The 24585-nt window shown below is 46.7% G+C and overlaps 2 protein-coding genes across 2 annotated transcripts in view; both read left to right on the forward strand.

Annotated features, from left to right (window-relative positions):
* ITGA10 (integrin subunit alpha 10) overlaps window positions 1-24585 on the forward strand; it is a 117355-nt gene that overhangs the window by 2554 nt on the left and 90216 nt on the right. The window contains exons 2-4 of the mRNA XM_063146102.1: window positions 6450-6569; window positions 21469-21596; window positions 22727-22829. Of these exons, the coding sequence (XP_063002172.1) occupies window positions 21567-21596; window positions 22727-22829 (133 nt within the window). The 5' untranslated portion in view covers window positions 6450-6569; window positions 21469-21566. The remainder of the gene's footprint in view (window positions 1-6449; window positions 6570-21468; window positions 21597-22726; window positions 22830-24585) is intronic.
* Window positions 7730-10541, forward strand: LOC134412244 (toll-like receptor 2). The gene has a single exon (XM_063146106.1). The coding sequence runs from the start codon at window positions 7777-7779 to the stop codon at window positions 10300-10302; it is 2526 nt and encodes an 841-aa protein (XP_063002176.1). The 5' UTR covers window positions 7730-7776; the 3' UTR covers window positions 10303-10541.

The raw sequence follows: 24585 nt of genomic DNA on the forward strand, positions 1-24585 counted from the left end.
AAAAGGAGGACCGGGCTCCTGTATCTTTAACAGTTGCATTGAAAAGGGAATTTGAGCAGGTGTCATTTGAATATATGGAGAACATGGTGAAATTGCCTATTCATCTCAACAGTTAAAGCTGCAGGTGCCCTGCCCTCTTTTAAATCGGATCACTCTAGTATAGCTTCTGCAGCTTTAACTGTTGTGATGAAGAGGGAATTTCACCAGGTTCTCCATATATACAAATGACACCTGCTGAAATTCCCTTTTTAATACAACTGTTAAAGATACAGGAGCCCTGTCCTCCTTTTCATATGGTCACCCTACCTTAGCTCCGGGACCTATTAGCCATGCCAAGGCTCAGTCCTTTAATCTGAAAAGCAGTAGAAACTCATATATCCCCCATCGTTTTCCATTGCCCCTCAACTGACAATATCTGCTGAGCATTTTCAGTTCTCATTGCAAAATGTTTGGTTCTCCTTCAGACTCTGCAGACTTGGGTTTCTCTTTCTAAAGATGTTTCCCCACACCCCAGCCTGGCATTTGCTTTGACTAAAAGGAATTCCTTTGAGCATGTGCAGAGGGTATATTCTAGGGGACCCGCAGAACTGAGATTAGGGGGCAAAGTTTTCAGGTGCATGTGGCAGAGTCCTTGCACCTCTTTTCTGACACGCCTGCCTCCGTGGACCACAGGTGAGTATAAATGGGATCTACTCCATTTTATCTTCACAACAACCCTGTGAGGGATATATTGAGTTGAGAGAGAAATGTGTCTCTGCTGCTGAGGTGGAATTCGAACCTAGGCCTTCCAGACCCACACACTGCTTGCTAATGCTGCACTGCCGCTCTTAATTTTAGAACGAAATGATTAGTTTTAGAAATTAAGCCTTGGCATGTTTGTGTAGAACTCTGCAGCCGCTGTGGCATTTTCTGCTTCTAATGTGAATTGCTTGGCCTCCAAATTCTCACCCCAATGCTCCTCATTTGAACATCCTGTTTGCTTCATTCTAATGCTGAGTATGTGTTGTGGAGGTCTGTGTGAGCAAAACGCCAGGACTGTGTGAGAAAACGGAAGCGAAGGGATGCATTTTCCGAGCCAAAAATTTATTAAAGTTTAACAAGCGTTGGCCGGCAACTACCCAAATATTTGGGTTTCTTCTTCTTTGTTTTTAAAACCAGCAATAGGGGAGAGGGCAAAATCGCAACGGAGATCGTAATATGTACCGTTTTTTATGTGACATTTATGGCTCCAGGCTTAATATTTGTAAATTTCAGCGCTTCTTGCTGTTTGATATCATTTGAAAAACAGAGTGAGGAACAAAACTGAAATTAAAAAAAAAAAGTCAGACTTTTGAATTTTTTAAAAAATTGATGATAAAGTGTTCTGTAAACAAAACAAAACCTGGTTTTAAAGTGACATTTGCGATACAGACACAAAAATGTGGTCCGCACTCATGAACTTTTAAAACTGAGTGCAGGTCTCTCTGCCAAACTCTACTTAAATACAAATGTTGTTTTGAGAGGTATTAGTTGTAAGGAGATTAACAAAGCTTGGGAACAAATAAATATATAAAATAAACCAGAGGCAAAGAATATCTGACTTTTTTTTTAGGTCAGACATCATAGGACAATATAGATTGTGGAGGAGAAGGCTTTCCATGGCTACTAGCCCTGATGGCTATGTGCTACCTCCTGAATCAGAGGCAGCTAGCCTATATACACAAGTTGCTGGGGAATATGGGTGGGAGGGTGCTGTTGCACCTGTGTCCTGCTCGTGGGTTTCAAGTTACCAGAAGCCGGATTCCGGCTGGATGTCAGGAAAAATGTCCTGAGTGTTAGAGCAGTATGACAATGGAACCTATGACCTAGGGAGGTTGTGGGCTCTCCCACACTGGAGGCCTTCAAGAGGCAGCTGGACAACCATCTGTCAGGGATGCTTTAGGGTGGATTCCTGCATTGAGCAGGGGGTTGGACTCGATGGCCTTAGAGGCCCCTTCCAACTCTGCTAGTCTATGATTCTATGATCAGGAAAAACCTGACTGTTAGAGCAGTATGACAATGGAACCTATGATCTAGGGAGGTTGTGGGCTCTCCCACACTGGAGGCCTTCAAGAGGCAGCTGGACAACCATCTGTCAGGGATGCTTTAGGGTGGATTCCTGCATTGAGCAGGGAGTTGGACTCAATGGCCTTGTAGGCCCCTTCCAACTCTGCTAGTCTATGATTCTATGATCAGGAAAAACCTGACTGCTAGAGCAGTATGACAATGGAACCTATGACCTAGGGAGGTTGTGGGTTCTCCCACAGTGGAGGCCTTCAAGAGGCAGCTGGACAACCATCTATCAGGTATGCTTTAAGGTGGATTCCTGCATTGAACATGGGGTTGGACTCGATGGCCTTAGAGGCCCCTTCCAGCTCTACAATTCTATGAATTTTCGAGTTAGTTTCCACCATGTCCCAAACATCCCAAATCAATAGAGAAATGGTCCCCCCCCCCCTCTCTCCTAAGCCATCTGGAGTGGATTTTTGTGGCCAGGAGTGTACTAGCACCTTGAGTGAAGAGGGATGTTCCTTCCCTCTCCAGGTGCAACCCTCTTTCAAAATTGCCCCCTGCATGGCAATTACGCTAAGGAAAAACCCCTCCCATTGGCACCCAAGGCTCTGTGGGATCGATCAGGGTGCCACGAAAATAAGCTGTGGGCTGAGGCCAATTCAGCCCAGGCCTCACAACGCCCCTGATTTATATTTATTATGGTGTACGGGATTTGATACCAAAGTTTGGGTGAGCGCCAGTGTGGTGTAGTGGCTAAGGGGTTGGACTGGGAATTGGGAGATCTGGGTTCTAGTCCCCGCTGCCACAGACTCTCAGCCCAACCTACCTCACAGGGTTGTTGTTGTGAGGATACTATGGAGAGGAGGATTATGTATGCTGCCTTGGGATCCTTGGAGGAAAAAAGGCCGGATATAAATGTAATACATAAATAAAATAAAAGGAGACTGGGCAGATTCTTGAAGGAGAAGTACTAGTGGCTACTGGCTATGATGGCTCAGTGCAGCCTTCCCAGATTGATTGGACTGCAGTTTCCATCATCCCCAGCCTGTGGGTTAACTGCAGGAGACGGCGGTTGCCTTCACACCCTGCTTATGAGCTACTCGGAGGTCTCTGGCTGTCCACTGTTGGAAGCAGGATACTGGAAGGAGGACCCTTGGCGGCAGGGGCTAGGGGAGGCTCATCACCTTGGCAGCCTTCCAGCTCATTGCTCACGATCGATGAATGAATCTTGGCCGCACCCGCTGCAAACACGGCTCTTTTAAGGGTCACGTCCTTATCGGCGTCTCTAAGCAAACAGAGCCGTTTAAACTTCGCTGGTTGGTCGGTCAACGGCCGTATTCAAAAGGGCCTCTCGTGATGCTCTATACAAAGGGCAGCAAAGACCCCGGATCTGAAGTCTTCCGCTTCTCCCGAACCGCAAAGGATCAAACCTCCTTCCCATCAGGAGTGTCCCTGTGGCATTCAAATCGAGTGCCGTGTCCCACGTGCGAAGGCGCAGAGCACGAAAGGAGAATGGGATTCAAAGCGGATTGCGACGGAGCTGTATAAAAACACCGGCAAATAAGGCGCTGTTTTGGAAATGAGTCGTCAATGTCTCCTTGCCACTCAGTATCCGCTGACCTACAGGTCAAACGGACCTCTGCTTTCTGTAAATCTTTTCTATAAACGTGCTATAGAAAGAATTCATTAGCAAAGCCACACCTGTTCAGGGTCTTGCCAAAGAAGCATAGAGATATGGAGCTGGAAGGGACCACAAGGGTCACCTAGTCCAACCCCCTGCAAAGGCACAGTTACAAGATGGGGGATACTTGGCTCAGCAATACTACAAATGAGAAGGATCTTAGAATTGTTGTAGATCGCAAGCTGAATATGAGCCAACAGTGTGATAGGGCTGCAAGAAAAGCAAATGCTATTTTGGGCTGCATTAATAGAAGTATAGCTTCCAAATCACATGAGGTACTGGTTCCTCTCTATTCGGCCCTGGTTAGGCCTCATCTAGAGTATTGCATCCAGTTCTGGGCTCCACAATTCAAGAAGGACGTAGACAAGCTGGAGCGTGTTCAGAGGAGGGCAACCAGGATGGTCAGGGGTCTGGAAACAAAGCCCTATGAAGAGAGACTTAAAGAACTGGGCATGTTTAGCCTGGAGAAGAGAAGATTGAGGGGAGACATGATAGCACTCTTCAAATACTTAAAAGGTTGTCCCACAGAGGAGGGCCAGGATCTCTTCTCGATCCTCCCAGAGTGCAGGACACGGAATAACGGGCTCAAGATAAAGGAAGCCAGATTCCGGCTGGACATCAGGAAAAACTTCCTAACTGTTAGAGCAGTACGACAATGGAACCAGTGACCCAGGGAGGTTGTGGGCTCTCCCACCCTAGAGGCCTTCAAGAGGCAGCTGGACAACCATCTGTCAGGGATGCTTTAGGGTGGATTCCTGCCTTGAGCAGGGGGTTGGACTCGATGGCCTTCTAGGCCCCTTCCAACTCTGCTATTCTATGATTCTATGATTCTAATGTGCAGGAAAACCAATTCAAGCATCCCTGAGAGGCGGCCGTCCAGCCTCTTCTTAAAAACCTCCAGAGATGGAGAATCCACAGCCTCCGTAGGGAGACTGTCTCACCGTTGCACAGATCTTACTGTCAGGAAGTGTTTTCTTGTATTTAATCGGAATCTAGGTAGCTGGAACTTGTACCCATTATTTCAGGTCCTAATTTCTGTGGCCATAGAAAATGGTTCTTGACCATCCTCCATGTGGGACCCTTTGATGCACCTGAACACTCCTCACATGTCTCCCCTCAGTCTCCTTTTCTCCAGGTAGAACATCCCAAGTTCCTTGTACTTGAAAAACATATAAGGAAACGAATAACTTCGGAGCGGACAGGTACCCACCCCCATGCTTGGATACATCTCCAGCTGAGACCACCCCCTCCATCCCGCTACCAATTGTCAGTTCTGCGGATGTCAAATGAAGAAGAAGCCCTTCCACTATGCCTATGTCCTATTGAACATGCAACTAAGAATCTAGTGCTTGACTTCTGCCGGTTCTTTTTTTCCTCCTCCCTTCCAATCCACTTTCCTTTTGTGTCGCGTCTTTTAAATTGTAAACCTGCAGATATTTCTTTATTTCATATGCTGAGTTTTTTAACTGACTCCAGAATAGTTGTTTTTAAATGGATATTGTCTGTTTTTGTTTGTATTTTATGCTGTTTATGGTTTTAAATTTTGTATATTTGTTTTTTTAATGCTCAGTTTTTAACTTTTGTAAACCACCCAGAGAGCTTTGGCTATGGGGTCATATATCAATGTAATAAATAATAATGATAATAATTATTATTATTTCTTATCTTTGTAGGCCGCCTTGAGGCCCAGCATTGGGCAAAAGGCGGGATACAAATAAATTATGGTTTTATTATGGTTTTATACTGTTGTTTTATACTTTGAATGTTTTTAATTTTTGTGAACCGCCCAGAGAGCTCCGGCTATTGGGTGGTATAGAAATGTAATAAATAAATAAATAAAATAAATATAATAATAATAATAATAATAGGCATGAGAATATATATATATATATATATATATATATATATATATATGAATGATCAAAACAAATCTCCCTCCCTTCCTGCAGTGAACAGAAGCCGACTTAATTAAGGGACGAGTCATCCTCAATTCCTTAACTGCACTGAAAAGTAAAGGAAAAATAGGGTGAAAACTGAAAGCAGGAAGCTTTTAATTGATATTGCAAGGGAGATTTGCTGAACAGGGCTTACTTGGTGAGTAAATATTGTAGAAAGAACCTGGCCCTGGGGGTGGGCATTGCCAGATAATATAGCACTATTTTAGGTGTTACATGGAACCATTGCTTTAATTCTGGCCCTTTCTACACCTAAGGATTATCCCAGGCAAATGGAGGGATCCTCCCTGCCTGCTCCTGGGATCCCCTGTGTGTCATTTGCATGCACAGGGGTGATCCCAGGAAGATCCCGGGGGAAAGGCAGGTGTAGAAACGGCCTCTGTTTCCAACCAACTGTGGTAAAGCCTGAATAGCATCAAAGGGCTCCAGAGTGAAAGCAAACGCATTTGCTAAAGAGCAAGCTCCATTGACTGTAGTGGGGCTTACACTTGAGTAAATATGCGCAGGATTGTACAGGCAAGTCGTACATGACTTGAAACTAGGAGTGAGGACTGGGGAAGGGAATCTGTTTTTTTTGTTTTTTGGTGAAGTTTCACTGCCTGCTCGCCTGAGGACAACTTTTGCCAGCAACAGACGACTAACAGATTGTAAGGAGTAATTTTAACGTGGCAGGACGGGGTGAGGAGACATTAATGTCATGCACGGCCCTACGATGTGAGAGCCATTACTTCCTGCTTCCAATGAAAAGCTCCTAATGCTAATTTTTTCTCCCCCTAATCCAGGACTGTTAACCTGTGTCAGCATGGAGGATTTGGAAGACCTGCAAATACCTTCTATGCAAATTTCCCCACCCATCACTTGATGTTCACCCTAGGAAACGGCCGTCCTTCTGCTCTGATTAAGTATGTGGCTGTGCTTCTTGCTGCATTTACTTATTTATTTAATTTACATCCTGCCTTTCTTCCAAGGAACTCCGGCACTTTACGTTGTCCTCCGTCCCATCTTATCCTCACAACAACCCTGTGAGGTAGGTTAAGCTGAGAGCCGGTGGTTAGCCCAAGGCCACTGAGTGAACTTCATGGCTGAGTGGGGATTTGAACTTTGAGCTCCCTCTTCCTCATCTGAAGCTCTAACCATTGCACCACGTTGGCTCTAAATTTGACGAGAGGGGAGCCCAGAAATGCAGGTAGTTCTCCCAAACAGTGGGTGACGATATTAATCTCTTGCTACTTCAGAAATGACCCAAAGTATCTTTATTCACATTGATTTGATTTGATGGCTCCGTTCAGTTAAGGATTAATCTATTTTGTTTGTTAGCCATAAGGATGTTCATAGAATCATAGAATAGCAGAGTTGGAAGGGGCCTACAAGGCCATCTAGTCCAACCCCCTGCTCAATGTAGGAATCCACCCGAAAGCATCCCTGACAGATGGTTGTCCAGCTGCCTCTTGAAGGCCTCTAGGGTGGGAGAGCCCACAACCTCCCTAGGTAACTGTTCATAATTTATCCCCCTCACTCTCTCTATCACACACACCAGAATATAACTGTACTAGCTATATAGACAAGAAGTACTTGACTGTATTATTTATTTATTTGTTTATTTATTAAATTTTTATACCGCCCAATAGCCAAAGCTCTCTGGGCGGTTCACAAAAATTAAAACCATAATAAAACAACCAACAAAAGCACAAATACAAAATACAGTATAAAAAGCACAACCAGGATAAAAACCACGCAGCAAAATTGATATAAGATTAAAATACAGAGTTAGAACAGTAAAATTTAAATTTAAGTTAAAACTAAGTGTTAAAATACTGAGAGAATAAAAAGGTCTTCAGCTGGCGACGAAAAGAGTACAGTGTAGGCGCCAGGCAGACCTCTCTGGGGAGCTCATTCCACAGCCGGGGTGCCACAGCGGAGAAGGCCCTCCTCCTAGTAGCCACCTGCCTCACTTTCTTTGGCAGGGGCTCACGGAGAAGGGCCCCTGTAGATGATCTTAAGGTCCGGGCAGGTACATATGGGAGGAAGCGTTCCTTCAAATAACTTGTACAGCTTCTTGTTTTTTGCCTTCCTTCCCCACTAAGGTTGACAATAAAGATGTGAAGAGGAATGGATCAGCCCCTATTTGCTGCCCCGTGGCGACTTCTGTATTTGGTGATCCTGGGCCTGGCCAAGCCGTCCGAGGGGTCGCTGTGTCACAGCCTCACCCGCAATGAAGCCATTTTTCGAGGTCAGAAACTGGTTCAAGTCCCTCTGAATCTGCCTGACACCCTGGAGTTTTTGGACCTGTCTTACAACAAGATCCAACAGATCACCTCAGCAGATTTCTCGGCCTTGACCCACCTGAAGTGCCTCGATCTGGGTTACAATAACATCTTTTCTATTGCGAACGATTCGTTTGCTTCAAACACCCTTTTGGAACAGCTCATTCTCTTCAACAACTCGCTGAGGGAGATTCCTTCGCAGGCTTTGAAGCCGCTGAAGAACCTGAAGCTGTTGTCCATCTCCAACAACCTGTATCCCCGCTCAACGTTGGATGGCGTCTTCAGCACTTTCAAGCGCCTTGAAGACCTCTCCTTGGGGGGTCCCGCCATCTACACCGTGGGAAGTCAGGACTTCCTTCCTCTGGAAACAATCCCACTGAAGAGCTTTGCCCTGAAAACGGCCTCCAGTTTGATGGAGTATCAAAAAGGGGCCTTCTCTAAGCTCAACGCTACCATCTTCTGGTGTGACATCGCGCTAGACAAAAATGCGGAAGCCTTGCCGCTCATGCTCCAGGATTTGCGGGGGAAGCCAATGGAATGCCTCCGTTTCCGCAACCTCTTTGAGTTCATGTACTACACCAATAACATGGACCTCTTCTCTGGCTTGGCTGAAGTGGAGGCCAAAGAACTGGTCTTCTACAGGGGGAAATTCAATGAGAACCTGTTGCGCTTGGCCCTGTTGAATGTTGAAAAGTCCCGTGTTCAAGACCTCTCCTTCATCGCCATTGACTTTGCACGGTCTCCCCTGTGGAAGACCCCCGAAGCCGGCATTGCCAACCTGACCCTCCGCAACTTAGTGCTGAAGGACATCAGCAATCCAGACATCCTGCGTTTCGACTGGACCTTCACGTGGTTCTCCGGTGTAACTTACCTGTCCATCCTCAATGTCAACTTTAACTTCGTGCCCTGTGATGCCTGGAACGAGATGAGGAACGTGGTGGCTCTGAACGTTTCTAACAACCGCTTGATAGATAGCTACATCGTCAGCGAAGGCTGCCCACACCAAGTCAACTTGCCCAAACTGGAACAATTTAACCTTAGCAATAACGCATTAACCCGCCTGAGCACAGTGGCCAGGTTGACCACCAACTGGCCCCGACTCACTCAATTAGATTTGAGCCGCAACCAAATTGGGGTCTTGAAGGAAGGCTCATGTACTTGGAGCTCTAGTCTCGTTTGGCTGGCCTTGGCTAACAATGCATTCACTACTTCCGAGATCTTCAAGTGCCTTCCCACCACGCTACACTACCTGGACATGTCCTATTCTCAGTTGGAACGGCTTGATATGGAGTATTTTGAGGTTGCTGTTGACCTCCGAGAACTTCTGCTGAGTGGGAACAAGATCAAGTTCATTCCTACCGAGTGGAGGTGCCCAAACCTGAGGGTGTTGCAAGTGGACAGCAACTCCTTTGGCGTCATCAGCAAAGGTTCCTTCGTCAACATGCCTCATCTTGCCCAGCTGAAGGCAGGGAACAACCCTTACCATTGTGTCTGTGACCTCTACAGCTTCCTTCAAGAGACCATGAGGAACAAGAAGTTGATGCTGCTGGATTGGCCCAACGGCTGGACATGTTACCACCCAGAAGCCCTGCTGCACACATCGGTGGCTGCTTACGCCCCCAGGGTGACGGAGTGTGATGTCACGGTGGTAGTGGCCATTGCGGTCTCCATCACCGCCACCGTGGTGATAGTCTGCATGGTTTTGTGTTGGAGGTTTGACGTTCCTTGGTATCTCAGAGCAACCTTCCATATCGTCCGCTCCAAATACCGGGCTCGCCGTTCCCAGCCGGCCCGGCCGTTCGCCTACCACGCCTTCATCTCCTACAGCTGTGCCGACGCCGAGTGGGTGAGGCAGGAGCTCCTGCAGAGGCTGGAGGCCTTGACCCCGCCGTACCGCGTGTGCATCCACGAGCGCGACTTCACGCCCGGGCGGTGGATCATCGACAACATCATCGAGAACATGGAGAACAGCCGCAAGGTCATCTTTGTCCTCTCGCGCAGTTTCGTCGACAGCGACTGGTGCAATTACGAACTCTACTTTGCCCACCAGCGGGCGGTGGGCCTGGATTTTGAAGACGTGGTGCTGGTGGTCAAAGAAGCCATCGACCCGCAGGCATTGCCCAACAAATTTTGCAAGTTGCGGAAGATGCTGAGCACGAAAACCTATTTGGAGTGGCCTGTGGAACCCAGTCGGCAGGCCTTCTTCTGGGTCCAGCTGACGTCTGTTTTGGGGAAAGCCGACACGGTCAATGCGGACCCAAAGAATGATCTGCCGCAGACGGATTGCACGTCGGATGGGTTGACTGATGGTCGTCTTGAGATGGACAATCTAGATAAAGAAAACACACTTGTGGAGACCCTGGGGAATTAGGCAACGTTTGATCTAAGCTCAACAATCGGTCCAGTATTCAATGCCTCCCCCAGGAATGCTCAATGTAGGTCAGTTATCGGCTTGCATGGTGCAGGTTGCTATTTTGGAGGCGGGTAGAAGAAACACAGGGGTCTACTGTAGACCAAGTCAGCCTGTTTGTCCATCCAGTTCAGTATTGTCGACTCCAGAGATGCAAAGCCACTTTCGGTCCAGGGGGTCAAATTCCGTTTCGGAGAGGTGCTCGGGGCCCAGGATCCCCGGGGGGGGGGGGGGGCGCAAATGGGGTGGACCCAAAAGCAAAAAGGTGCGGGGCCAGAATTCAAAAAATACCCCCCATTTTGTATCTTAAATCTCTTAGTGCTAGTAATGGAGCCTTAGGGAAGATATTTCATCCTTGTAGAATGGCATTAAACTGCACACAAGCCAGGAAATAACCAAAAGATTTGTGGTTTGGGGGATGGGGGGGACAGAGGAAGGAGCATGACGTTCTGGAGGGCCAAATTGGGCCCCTGGCCCTGAGGTTCTGCACTATGGCTGGCAACATCTGTCCAAGAGCTCAGGCGGAGAAGGGTCTCTTTGTCTCATCGCCTGTAATCTGAGATCGTTTTTTAACCAGAGGTGCTGACTCAAGTTCCTTTTCTTTTAGTCTCATCAGTTTGACTTCTGGAAGATGAGTGTTTTGTAACCAGCCGTGCCCACCATGGCAGCCATTTTGTGTCTGAGCTCCTCCTCGTGGTGGCCATTTTGTGTGACTTCTGGGAAATGAGTATTTTGTAACTGGCCGTGCCCACCATGGCAGCCATTTTGTGACTGTGCTCCCAGTGGTGGCCATTTTGTGAGAGCGCCCACAACAGTCTCTCAAAATTCCAAAAGGGCCCACTGGCCGAAAAGGTTGGACAGAAGACCGTCCAATCCATGTTCCCCAGCAACTGGTGTACAGAAGCATATACCGTTCCAAACGGAACATAACCACAAATGGAAATGTACAGCATATTGTTGACTTTGAAAGTAAAAATTGTATGAAGTAAGAGTTCCGGTTGTCTCTGAATTGAATGCTTTGGGTAGTTGGGAGGCGAAGGTGTGTGTATGGGGTGTGAGGAGAGGAGAGAGGTCCAGGAAGCCGGATTCTGGCTGGACATCGTGGCCTCTTCCACCCTAGAGGCCTCCAAGAGGTAGCTGGACAGCTGTCTGTCAGGAATGCTTTAAGGTGGATTCCTGCACTGAGCAGGGGGTTGGACTTGATGGCCTCAGAGGACCCTTCCAACTCTACTATTCTCTGATTCTAGCTTACTAGGCAGAGAGAGCGGTGGTCTCTACAACTGCCAGGTTTGGGAGGTTGTAAAAAGACATTCGTTGCCAGGGGAGCCCCAGTTGGACTCCTTCAACCAACCAACCACAGCCCCAAAAGGTCTTGGGTCAAATATAAAGAAATCTGATTTGATGTGTTAGGATATAGGACCCCAAGAACAAATAGAAATTTCAGAAATGACAGGTATTCGTTTAGTAACAAAAGCATTTTGATATTTAGGAATTCGGATCCCTAAAAGACAGGAGAATGTACTGAAACTAAATTACGGAAAACTGTGGAAAGAACTAAAGAATGAGATAGCCAGATGGGAAAGGATAAAGTTATCGGTCTGTGATGGGATTATGACTATAAAAATGATGCTATTACCAAAATTTATCTCTTTAACGTACTACTGCAAGAAACCCCACTTAAAAAGCTTAAAATGTGGCAAAATAGGATAGAAAGAAATATTTTTAAGAGTAAAAGAGCACGAACAGTGAAGGCTTCGCGTTGCTGGAAAACCGGACTTTCCCCGTGCCAAAAAATATTAGGGCAGGACAGGAATGACGTCCTGTGAGACACCAGCATACAACGCAGGGCGACTGTGGCCTAAAACGCTGGTATGATGGAGCTCATTGATCCGTGCAAGAAGGAGGATGGGGTGGTATACCACGTCTAAAAACATACTATGACACGTATCAACTAAGACATTTGTTAGCAATACGAAAGGAAGGGGAGAGGGGAAATAGAAACCAAAGGCACAGTTCCAAGATGGGGGATACTTGGCTCAGCAATACTACGAACAAGAAGGATCTTGGAATTGTTGTAGATCGCAAGCTGAATATGAGCCAACAGTGAGATACGGCTGCAAGAAAGGCAAATGCTATTTTGGGCTGCATTAATAGAAGTATAGCTTCCAAATCATGTGAGGTACTGGTTCCTCTCTATTTGGCCCTGGTTAGGCCTCATCTAGAGTATTGCGTCCAGTTCTGGGCACCACAATTCAAGAAGGACGCAGACAAGCTGGAGCGTGTTCAGAGGAGGGCAGCCAGGATGATCAGGGGTCAAAGCCCTATGAAGAGAGACTGAAAGAACTGAGCCTGGAGAAGAGAAGATTGAGGGGAGACATGATAGCACTCTTCAAATACTTAAAAGGTTGTCACACAGAGGAGGGCCAGGATCTCTTCTCGATCCTGCCAGAGTGCAGGACACGGAATAACGGGCTCAAGTTAAAGGAAGCCAGATTCCAGCTGGACATCAGGAAAATCTTCCTGACTGTTAGAGCAGCACGACAATGGAACCAGTGACCTAGGGAGGTGGTGGACTCTCCCACACTAGAGGCCTTCAAGAGGCAGCTGGACAAGCATCTGTTAGGGATGCTTTAGGGTGGATTCCTGCATTGAGCAGGGGGTTGGACTTGATGGCCTTGTAGACCCCTTCCAACTCTGCTATTCTATGATTCTATGAATTAAAGGAAGAAGAAATACAAAATATGATATAGATAGATATTTATTTATTTCATTTTTATACCTAATAGCCAAAGCTGTCTGGGTGGTTCACACAAATTAAAAACCATTCAAAATATAAAACAAACAGTACTAAAACATGAAATACAATATAAAAACACAACCAGGATAAATATAGAGATATATATTTACAATATTTATATACTGCTCCCCATTCAAAATTTCGGAGCGGTGCACAAGATAAAATAAAAACAGAATAAACATTTTAAAATAGATTTTAAAAGAAGCAAAATGTACAGTGAACTGTGGCTGGTCATTAAGGAAAGGCTTCCTGGAATAATGACGTTTCAGGAGGTGCTGAAAGGAATATGAAGTTGGCACGTGCCTGACCTCCAGAGGCAGGGAATTCCATAGGACGGGGGCCACCACGCTGAAGGCTCTTCCCCCTGGTGGACTCCAATCAGAGGATGGGTCTTTGTGGAACCACTGCATATCAAACAGTCTTGGTTCACTCCTGATATGTGCAGAGTGGAGTGAGGTGTGTGTGTGTTCTCCACACTCTGTGTTTGTGTAGTTCCAACCCCGCGTCCCTCCTATTCGTTGCTAGAACTACGGATCTGCGGCATAGCATGTAGAAGGTATTGCTCTCGACCAAACAAAACCATATACTACTCATCTGAATCTTGACTTTCAGTGGGGTTTCCACACTATGAAGATCTTAAACAAAAAGACTTACTTGGAATGACCATGCCTCTTTCTGGCACCCTTTGAAATCCAGTGGGGAAAGTTAGGGTAATCAACATCCATCAAGAGAGCTGCTGTGTTACTCTCTTACAGCAAAAACAACAGACTAAAGGCGTAACCCTATGCATGTTTACATGGAAAAAAAGGTCCTACAATTCTGGGAATTGTAGGACTTTTTTTCTGGCTGCTGTTTGGCGAATGCTGGGAGTTGTAGGACTTTTTTCTGCCTAACCATGTATAGGATTGCACCCTAAGAGTCTTATGATGGCATAAGCTTTTGTGGACTATAATCCGCTTCCTCAGACACATCAAGGGTTATTGCAAGTTACAAGCATATATACACACATGGCTGGGGTTTGTAAACACTGAGGTCGGAAGGAAACGAAACGCAGAAATGCAGACAGTGTTAGTGATTCACAAAACAGCGGTTGCTGCCAACACAAACGTCCCGGCATTGGGCAAGTGAACACTCGTCGTCGGATTAAAAGAGAACCTTTATCTCTATTCGAGCCACAGGAGAGAGAATCAAACCTCTCAGTGCTAGACTTCACCCTCTACTCCTGCACTGAGCTCCTCCCTGAATTCAGAGGGGTCCACCTTACAACATCAAACAGGTACCGAAAGGACCAAGGGTAAGCCCTGCAATGGACCAGTACAAGGCGGCACAGAACGTTTTTAGCCCAGTTTAGATATGCTCTTGCAGGCCATCTTCCAACATTAGGCAGGGCTGAATTCAAAAACGTTGGGGTCAAAAAGGTCCATTTTCTCATTTTCCCCGTAGAGCCCCACAGCAACTCACCACAATGTGTCCTAGCCTCAGCCCGTGTGGTTACTGGTTCAAGGCCCCAAGACTCAGCCTGGTTCTGCTTGTTGCCTCCCCAGAGGCATCTGGGTGGCCTCTGCAGGCATGAGGGCGGCTGTCCTAGGTAGGCCTGTGGACTGCTTTTCTGGTCTTATTGGGAATGTCCCATTGATTTAGATTGGAACTAGGCCAGCTCAGCACCCCAATATAAGCTTCGGGCTCAACTCACTGTGCCTTCTTCCCTTCTTCCGCCCAAAGTCGCTGGGTCCCACCATTTTCTCTTGAAACGACCTTACAAGGTAGGTTAGGCTGAGAGAGAGAGAGAGTGGGCCTGTTCAGACAACACACTAAGCCATGGTAAGTCTGCTAACCCTTTCGCAGCAAGTGGTTAGTGAGCATGTTTAAACCGTGGTTGTGTAGCCGCTATGGTTAAGAAATGGTTCGCATGACATGCTAAGCCATAATGTTTAGCTCAAAACGCTTAACCATCATTGCTTCGTGTGTTTGAACAGGGTCTACGTGTCTGACGTACTTCGTTGGTCCCTGGTCGACAGCTGCTTGGCTGCTGTGTGAACAGAGAGTTGGACTAGATGGACCCTTGGTCTGATCCAGCCTCAGGGCTCTTCTGATGTTCTGATGTTCTTAAGTGAAATTCAGGATTGAGGGAATTTGAACCTGGGCTACCCTATTCCACGTCCAACCCTCAAACTCAGGCAGAGGTACCTCCAAATGTGATCTGCAAGGCCTTGAGTACTTATCAATGGAACCTTCTCAAACTGGGGAGAGGCAATGAGTGGGGTACCGCAGGGCTCAGACCTGGGCCCAGTGCTCTTCAACATTTTTATGAATGATTTGGACGAGGAGGTGCAGGGAACGCTTATCAAATTTGCAGATGACACCAAATTGGGTGGGATAGCTAATACCCTGGAAGACAGAAACAAACTTCAAAGTGATCTTGATAGGCTGGAGTGCTGGGCTGAAAACAACAGAATGAAATTTAATAGGGATAAAGGCCAAGTTCTACATTTAGGAAATAGAAACCAAAGGCACAGTTACAAGATGGGGGATACTTGGCTCAGCAATACTATAAATGAGAAGGATCTTGGAATTGTTGTAGATCGCAAGCTGAATATGAGCCAATAGTGCGATAAGGCTGCAAGAAAGGCAAATGCTATTTTGGGCTGCATTAATAGAAGTAGAGCTTCCAAATCACGTGAGGTACTGGTTCCTCTCTATTCGGCCCTGGTTAGGCCTCATCTAGAGTATTGCGTCCAGTTCTGGGCTCTACAATTCAAGAAGGACGCAGACAAGCTGGAGCGTGTTCAGAGGAGGGCAACCAGGATGATCAGGGCTCTGGAAGCAAAGCCCCATGAAGAGAGACTGAAAGAACTGGGCATGTTTAACCTGGAGAAGAGAAGATTGAGGGGAGACATGATAGCACTCTTCAAATACTTAAAAGGTTAGGAGGGCCAAGATTTCTTCTTGATCCTCCCAGAGTGCAGGACACGGAATAACGGGCTCAAGTTAAAGGAAGCCAGATTCCAGCTGGACGTCAGGAAAAACTTCCTGACTGTTAGAGCAGTACGACAATGGAATCAGTTACCTAGGGAGGTGGTGGTATCTCCCACACTAGAGGCCTTCAAGAGGCAGCTGGACAACCATCTGTCAGGGATGCTTTAGGGTGGATTCCTGCATTGAGCAGCGGGTTGGACTCGATGGCCTTGTAGTGCTTTTCTGCAGTGTTTTGAGACAAGAACTAGAAGTGTCTGTGGCCTCTAGCAGCCATGCATCTTGATGTGTGGAATGGCAGTGGCAGCAGTCCAGGTCCACCCTGGATGGTAGGGTGACCCTATGGAAAGGAGGACAGGGCTCCTGTATCTTTTAACAGTTTTATGGAAAGGGGAATTTCAGCAGGGGTCCTTTGTAGGGATGCAGCACCCGGTGAAATGCCCTCTTCATCACAACAGTTGAAGCTGCAGGAGCCCTGCCCTCTTTTGTCACTCCGGCAGCTTTTACTGTTGTGATGAAGAGCACCAGGTGCTGCGTGCCTACAAAGGACACCTGCTGAAATTCCCTCTTCTATAAAACTTAAAGGTACAGGAACCCGGCCCTCCTTTCCATAGGGTCACCCTACTCTATGGACCTCCTCCTTCCTCAGTGAGTCGATTTTTTCACCGCCACCATCACCAGTTGCTCTTGTTTCTCACCCTATTTCCATCTTTCCCACTCCCTGCCTGCTAGAGAACCGGTGAGGAAGTTGGTGATGGCATTTACTGCTCCTTCTTCTTGCCACCAACGTTGCCTGGGCCAGAGCAAAAGTAGATGAACAAGGAGCTTGCAATGAAGAAGAGGAAGAGGAAGCCCAGGGCGCTCTTGTCAGCCAGCCCCTGATAGCGTGTCGGCCTTGGGCAGGGATTTTACCATGTCCACCCTTGACACAGCAACTGTGTAGAACCTGAAATGCTGAATGTCTTCGGTATTCTGCCTGTCAGGAAGGTATTTTGTTAGAAGGTTGGTGTGTTGTGTGGTGAGGTGGGCGTATGGCAACTTGATGTAATACCAGCAAATGCCCAGGAGATGTCAGCGCTGGATAATATGAAGGATTTAACCAAGTCCAAGCTTTGAGAAAATCCAAACATTAATTTTACCTGGGGGCAGAGGGGAGAGAGATGCAGATTTGATTTCTCTGGCAAGGGTGAACACCTATTTCAGCCTGGAGGACCACATCTGGAGTAGGGTTGGGGGTGCTCACGTGTGTGAGCATACGTATACACACACACACACACACACACACACACAGAGGCCCCATGCTGTGATGCAGCAGGATTGTGCTGCGAAAGAGGGCATGAAAGAATGACTCTTGCCCAGTTCAGTTGGGCTCCAGACAGCTGGCAAAACAGCTGTCCGGCTTGTCAGAAGCGTGATTGAGCTAGGGAAGAAGACATACAGATCCCTGTGCATCCTCTTCCTCTGTACAATTCAGTGCCTTGGCATGGGAGGACAGCATCATGGGCTTCTGCAGTGCAGGCCTCCTCTGTGGGCCATCTGTGTCCACCACTGCGCAATATGAATCATTGAGGATGGACTGGGGTCTGGAAGCAAAGCCCTAAGAGGAGAGACTGAAAGAACTGGGCATGTTTAGCCTGGAGAAGAGAAGATTGAGGGGAGACATGAGAGCACTCTTCAAGTCCTTGAAAGGTTGTCACACAGAGGAGGGCCAGGATCTCTTCTCGATCCTCCCAGAGTGCAGGACACGGAATAACGGGCTCAAGATACAGGAAGTGAGGTTCCGGCTGGACATCAGGAAAAACTTCCTGACTGTTAGAGCAGTACAACAATGGAATCAGTTACCTAGGGAGGTTGTGGGCTCTCCCACACTAGAGGCCTTCAAGGGGCAGCTGGACAACCATCTGTCAGGGATGCTTTAGGGTGGATTCCTGCATTGAGCAGGGGGTTGGAAAGCTGGCATTGCGCTATTTATTTATTTATTTAATTACATTTATATACTGCCCCACAGCCGAAGCTTAACAATGCTGTAGAGATCTCCCGTAGCAGAAAAGGGCAACTAAAATGATCCAGGGGCTGGAGCATCTCCCCTATGAGGGAAGGTTACAACAGCTTGGGGGGAAATGGAAGTTAAGGGGAGACATGATGGAGGTGTAAAAATTATGCCTGGTGTGGAGGAAGTGGATAGGGAGATACTTTTCTCCCTCTCTCAAAATACTAGAACCTGTGGTCAGCCCATGAAGCTGTTTTTTGGGGATTCAGCACAGATAAATTCCTGCATTGAGCGAGGGGGTTGGACTCAATGGCGTTAAAGTCCCCCTCCAACTCTACTATTCTACGAATGAAATTTAATCGGGATAAATGCATCTAGGGAATAGAAACCAAACGCACAGTTACAAGATGGGGGATACTTGGCTCAGCAATACTACAAACAAGAAGGATCTTGGAATTGTTGTAGATCACAAGCTGAATATGAGCCAACAGTGCGATATGGCTGCAAGAAAGGCAAATGCTATTTTGGGCTGCATTAATAGAAGTATAGCTTCCAAATCACGTGAGGTCCTGGTTCCTCTCTATTCGGGCCCTGGTTAGGCCTCATCTAGAGTATTGCATCCAGTTCTGGGCTCCACAACTCAAGAAGGACGCAGACAAGCTGGAGTGTGTTCAGAGGAGGATAACCAGGATGATCAGGGGTCTGGAAACAAAGCCCTGTGAGGAGAGACTGAAAGAACTGGGCATGTTTATCCTGGAGAAGAGAAGTTGGAGGAGAGACATGATAGCACTCTTCAAATACTTAACAGGTTGTCACACAGAGGAGGGCCAGGATCTCTTCTCGATCATGTGGTTTTATCCTGGTTGTGCTTTTTATATTGTATTTTGTATTTGTGTTTTTAACTTGCTGGTTGTTTTATGATGGTTTTAATTTTTGTGAACCGCCCAGAGAGCTTCGGCTATTGGGCGGTATAAAAATGTAATAAATAAATAAATAAATAAATAAAATCCCAGAGTGCAGGACATGGAATAACAGGCTCAAGTTACAGAAAGCCAGATTCCAGCTGGACATCAGGAAAAACTTCCTGACTGTTAGAGCAGTGCGACGGTGGAATCAGTTACCTAGGGAGGTTGTGGGCTCTCCCACACTAGAGGCCTTCAAGAGGCAGCTGGACCACCATCTGTCAGGGAGGCTTTAGGGTGGATTCCTGCATTGAGCAGGGGGTTGGAAAGCTGGCATTGCGCTATTTATTTATTTATTTATTTACATTTATATACTGCCCCACAGCCAAAGCTCTCTGGGCGGTTCACAAAAGCTAAAAACAGTAAACATTAAAAAGTATGCAAAATTTAAAAACCATCAGGGACATAAAAACAACAGTATAAAAACAGCAGCAACCATTAAAACAACAATTCTGGGGTCCATTAAAAAACAAACTTAGCATTCAATGCCGTTCAATGCCTGGGAGAAGAGAAAAGTCTTGACCTGGCGCCTGAAAGATAACAATGTTGGCGCCAGGCGAGCCTCATCAGGGAGATCATTCCACAGTCGGGGGGCCACCACTGAAAAGGCCCTCTCCCTATGAACTGCCGAGGAAGGGAAGACGGGCTTTGAACGCAGGGAGATGCCTGCCTGCAACAAAGGGAGGCAGATCCGATCCCCATGTGTCTACTCAGAAGTAAGACCCATTGGGTTCAATGGGGCTTACTCCCAAGTAAGTGTGATGAAAGTTGTGAATTTACAGCACAATCTTACTTCTACTCAGAAGGAAGTCTGGCTTTCCTGGGGTGTGTGTATGAGGAAACAGACAAGATCCCCCTTCCTTTGAACACATGCCAGTGATGGAAGGAGGTACACCCTCGATTTAACTGTGCCTGTTGTTTAAAGGAGACCCGGGGAAACAGCAGCAGGTCCTTCCTTCACCCCTCTCTTCCCATGTAATCCAATTCATATCAGTCCTGCCAAAGAAAAAGGAAGCACAACAGTGCCGGATGAACAACGGGATTTCCTTTAATGTAGAGAAGTTCACTGCGTTAAGAACTAGAGACTTCCATCTAGTAGTCTTTTCTTTCCTCACTGCCAAACTTTTAGACTGTTGCCTTGTGGGGCAGAGACCTATCCTTTCTCTCTCTCTCTCAATCTCTCTTTGACCTAAAGGGCCTTTTAATCTGATAATAGCAACAAGGAGAGTCACTGCCTTCCATTTGCACACTATGAGGCTGGGCTGTGGTTACTTGGTGATGAGAGAAACAGTGCAGGCTTCTCTACACAAGGCTTTTCATTATGCACTCGTGATGGGATTGCTCCCCCACAGACGTTTGCGGGCCCTTTACACGTCGTCGTCAACCTTCAGGGCCTCCACTGTGCTTTATGTCCTTTATCCGGCTTTTTAAAGATCGAGGAAAGTGTGGCATTTTCTCTAGAAGCACTGTCATCCACTTCAACGGCTGCGTGAACTTTTGTAATTTCACAGCACCATCTAGTGGCTGTATACTGAAACGTATAGAACTTGCAGAGAAAGACACATACACCCTTTCCTGGGGAAACAGCCAATCTTAATCCTGCAAAGAACCTGGAAGTAGAAGCCCCGGTAAAACTGTGGGATAAAACCCTGTATAGCAAAGCCCTATACTCTTATGAGCTATTCCTGTTGCAATGAAAAGTATTTTAGGATGGCTGGGCGTGGGATGAGCAATTTAGACCCATTCGCTTTGCAAAAGGCCTGCTCCTGGTGAAGATGAAAACTGCGAGAACTGGATTGTTGAGATGGATCCACACAGCACTCATTTGAATGTCGAAAGGTTCAGAAGCAAAATTTTACTCCAACAAAACATTTATCTCCTGATCAGATCGGGTCTCTGCAGCAAAGACTAGCCCCGATTCCAAGTCCTCTCCTTGTTCCATTGTACTGACAAAGAGTCCCTAATTCTGGGTTTCAGTTGCATAAGGCTCCAACTCGCTTTCCACACAAACCTTGTAATTTTTTTTTACCACAAAGGAATTTGCAGTTCCAGGGCAGCAGAGAAGCGTCCCAGCAAAACAAAAACATGTACAAACATTTTAAATGGAAAGGATGCTCTTCTCTCTCTCTCTCTCTCTCTCTCTCTCTGAGTAAATGTTAGTAATTTAGCATGGGAGGATGCAGGCTTTGGAACGTCACAGAATATGTTCTGCCTGATGAAGACTTCTGTGTTACTCAGAAGCTTGCGTATTCCTGCCCCAAAGGAAAATAGCCCAGTAAACAATGCCCATGGATCTCTGCCTTCCTTTCCAACATGCTGCCTTTATATCCTTGTTTCATACACACCGTGTAACCTACCAAATATAAGAAGTGCAAAGGCAGCATATGACTCTGATTTCCTTACAGAGACATGAAAGGGCTGCTTTACCACCTTCCAGCCCTGGAGTCTAACCAAGCCTCCTCCTCCTCTCTCCCTCGGGAAGGAAGAGTCTGGGATCTGGGTGATGACATCAGCTGCCACGAGCCAAGAAAAGGTGGGCAAAGTCCAGCAAACACGTCACTAGTTTGTATTACACCTTTGTGTGTGTTTAATTCTAAGCTCCTTTGAGGGAGAATTTGGCTGAAAAGTAGGGGATAAATATAGTTAATGAATTATCAATATTACTTAAATGCCCAGATCCGGAAGGTTGTCACTGCTGTTTAGGGACTTTCTGTGGGTATTCAAAGATTAAGATGATTACATTTATATCCTGACATTTTTCCTCCAAGGCAGTTTACCTAATCTTCCCCCTCATCTCCATTTTATCTTCTCAACAACCCTGTGAGGTAGGTCAGGCTGAGAGTCAGGGATGGGCCCAAAGGCACCCGGCGATCTTCATGGCTGAGTGAGGACTCGAACGCAGGACTCTTGAGTCCCAATTCAACACTCTAACCACTACACCACATTGGCTGTCAGTGGTTTCAAATTACAAGAACATTGTACTCTGCATATGGAGTGGGGGAATTGTTCTCTGCATATGTTCAGAGGCTAATTCATCTTTAAGATTACGCTGGAACCTGGCTCAAAATTAGACCTTAGGAAATGTCAGAGAATTGTTTAAATTCATTTGTTATTAATACTAATAATTCAGAAATTGGTTTATTTATAAAATGAGAAACGTCATGCAAGTTCAAGACTACCAGGTCTTCTCTCCTGAAATCCCAGAACCAGCTGCGATTATCCAGATTATTCAGATAAATGAACAGCACTCTGTGTATGATCAGAGAGGGTTAAAACTTTTAAAATATCAGCCGGTGACGCTTGCTATCTCGTTCCTGAAGCATTTTAGCACCACAACTCACCCTCAAAATATGAGCAATTTTCTCTACATTTGCTAGTTTATAATTTGGGTCGCTTTCCTCTTTGTCATTTTGGCATCTTTAAAAAAATCGGTATCATTTTTCCTCTCTTTTTTAATAAGTTGTAGCCACATGACGGAGGAAAGGAGGGGGGGGGCGAACTTCTAATTTATTTTTAGCAGCCAATCAAAACTTTTTCCGAGATGAAGGAGGGAAAAAAAAACCCGCTTGGTGGTGAATAACAGGCCAGCAGAAGACAGTGTAACCTTTGAGGCTGCTAGTGCGAGAGCTAACGTCCAGCTGCTGACGCCTGTGCCATGTCCAGGAGGCCTCTCGTTTCTCTCGGGACGTCCCTCGGCTGCGGATTCTGACTGGGGCGATGGGTTTGCACAGCCACCGTCTCCTGCTGATGCTGCTGATGCTCCCAGGTAGGCTTTGGGGAATTTGGGGATTTCTAAGTCCTTTTTGAAAGGTGGGGGGGAGGTTAGGTTACTACTAAAGGATGGGAGAGAAAAAGGCTCAGCAGTGTAGAGGCAGCGGAATTTATTGGACGCCGTTAAGGGCACGACGGTGTAGCAGACAAGCCGAGCTGACCCAACAGAGCTACTGCAGTAATAAACGTTCAAGGGAACTTTTTGAAATTCCTAGCCCCGTCCTTTGACTTCACGGCAATAATTGGGGATAAACCTTGCAGGAAAAGATGTCTTAGCGCCACTGTTGTTCATCGTCATCATAAGGGATCTGCTACCTCTCTGCTACATCAGCTTTCCCCGACCTGCTTTCCCTCCAGATGTGTCGGATTGCTGGCCGTTGTAGTCCGACACATCCAGAGGGAAACAGGTCGGGAAAAGCGGTGGTAGATGGACCTGCGGTCAGATCCATCAGGGCTCTTCTCGTGTTCGTCCGCTGGCCTACCTAACAGAGCCGTTGTAAGGATTACAACAAGAGAAGTCCTTTCAATATTGGGAACTGGTTTAAAGATTTAATAACCCTTGGGTTTATTTTTCATTGTTTTGTTTTTAGTCTTCGCGGTGCCCTGTGGTTCTCCTAAAGTGTTATTGTTGATGTTTATTAATTTCTGTTTTGTTTTGCTTTTAAAAGATCATTGTATGAGTTAAGGCTTTGGAAGTTATCCTTTTAAATGTTGCCGAGGCTGATTTTGTCTGTCCGCTGCCTTGGGGAAGGTGGTGGGGCATAGAGCAGTACAACAATGGAACCAGTGACCTAGGGAGGTTGTGGGCTCTCCCACTCTAGAGGCCTTCAAGAGGCAGCTGGACAACCCTCTGTCAGGGATGCTTGAAGGTGGATTCCTGCACTGAGCAGGGGGTTGGACTCGATGGCCTTGGAGGCCCCTTCCAACTCTGCTATTCTATGATTCTATGATTCTTCCTGGTCTCTTGAGTTCCACCATGGAAGAAGGATATTTGGTGGAAATGCAATAAGCAAAATGCGACGTTTTGTTGGAGACTAGCAAACGGACCCAGCTTTGCATAGGTGGGAACAGCTCCTCCATTGATACAGTGGATGCTGCAAGCAGCTGTCAGAGATGGGCATACCTGATGACACACCTAGGCAGGGCCCCTGCTCAGTTCACCCCTGTAGCCCCTTGAGGGAGGGGTCAGCCCTCTCCATTCCCTGAATCATGGGGAGGGGACAGGCCTGTGTTCTTTGACCTATTAATCCTGCCTCAGACTGTATGGACTGCAAAACCATGTGCCGGTTAGGGAACTCTGCCCCTAGTGACTGAAGATTTTACTGCAGGCATCAAGTACTTGGACACATTTACATTAATTAAAACTAATTAATGCATTTTAAAAATGAAATAACCCCGATGCGCTCACCCCTAGAGTCCTCTTAGAAAGTGTGCCAAGTTTCAGTCACCTAGCTTTCACAGTCTTGGATCTATGACGGTGACGGACAGACACACATCCTGTTTTATTATTATGGATTTAGTTCCTGAGATCCTTGGTCTGGAAGCCACCGTGGTGCCGGTTTGAATCTGGTTTTCTTTTAGCGAGTAGAGACCGGCGTGCACGCTGTTTAGCGTCCCCCCTCTTCCAGCCCATAAGTTCTGCCTTGCGCCAAATCATGACCTGCAGCTTTGCTGTTATATCAGTGACCTGGAGCTTCTGTAGACGCTGTATATACTCTGTCGTGGCTGCGCAGTTGCGCGCTGCGGTTTAT

The sequence above is a fragment of the Elgaria multicarinata genome, chromosome 21 (assembly GCF_023053635.1).
Source record: "Elgaria multicarinata webbii isolate HBS135686 ecotype San Diego chromosome 21, rElgMul1.1.pri, whole genome shotgun sequence".
In the NCBI taxonomy this organism is placed as follows: domain Eukaryota; kingdom Metazoa; phylum Chordata; class Lepidosauria; order Squamata; family Anguidae; genus Elgaria; species Elgaria multicarinata.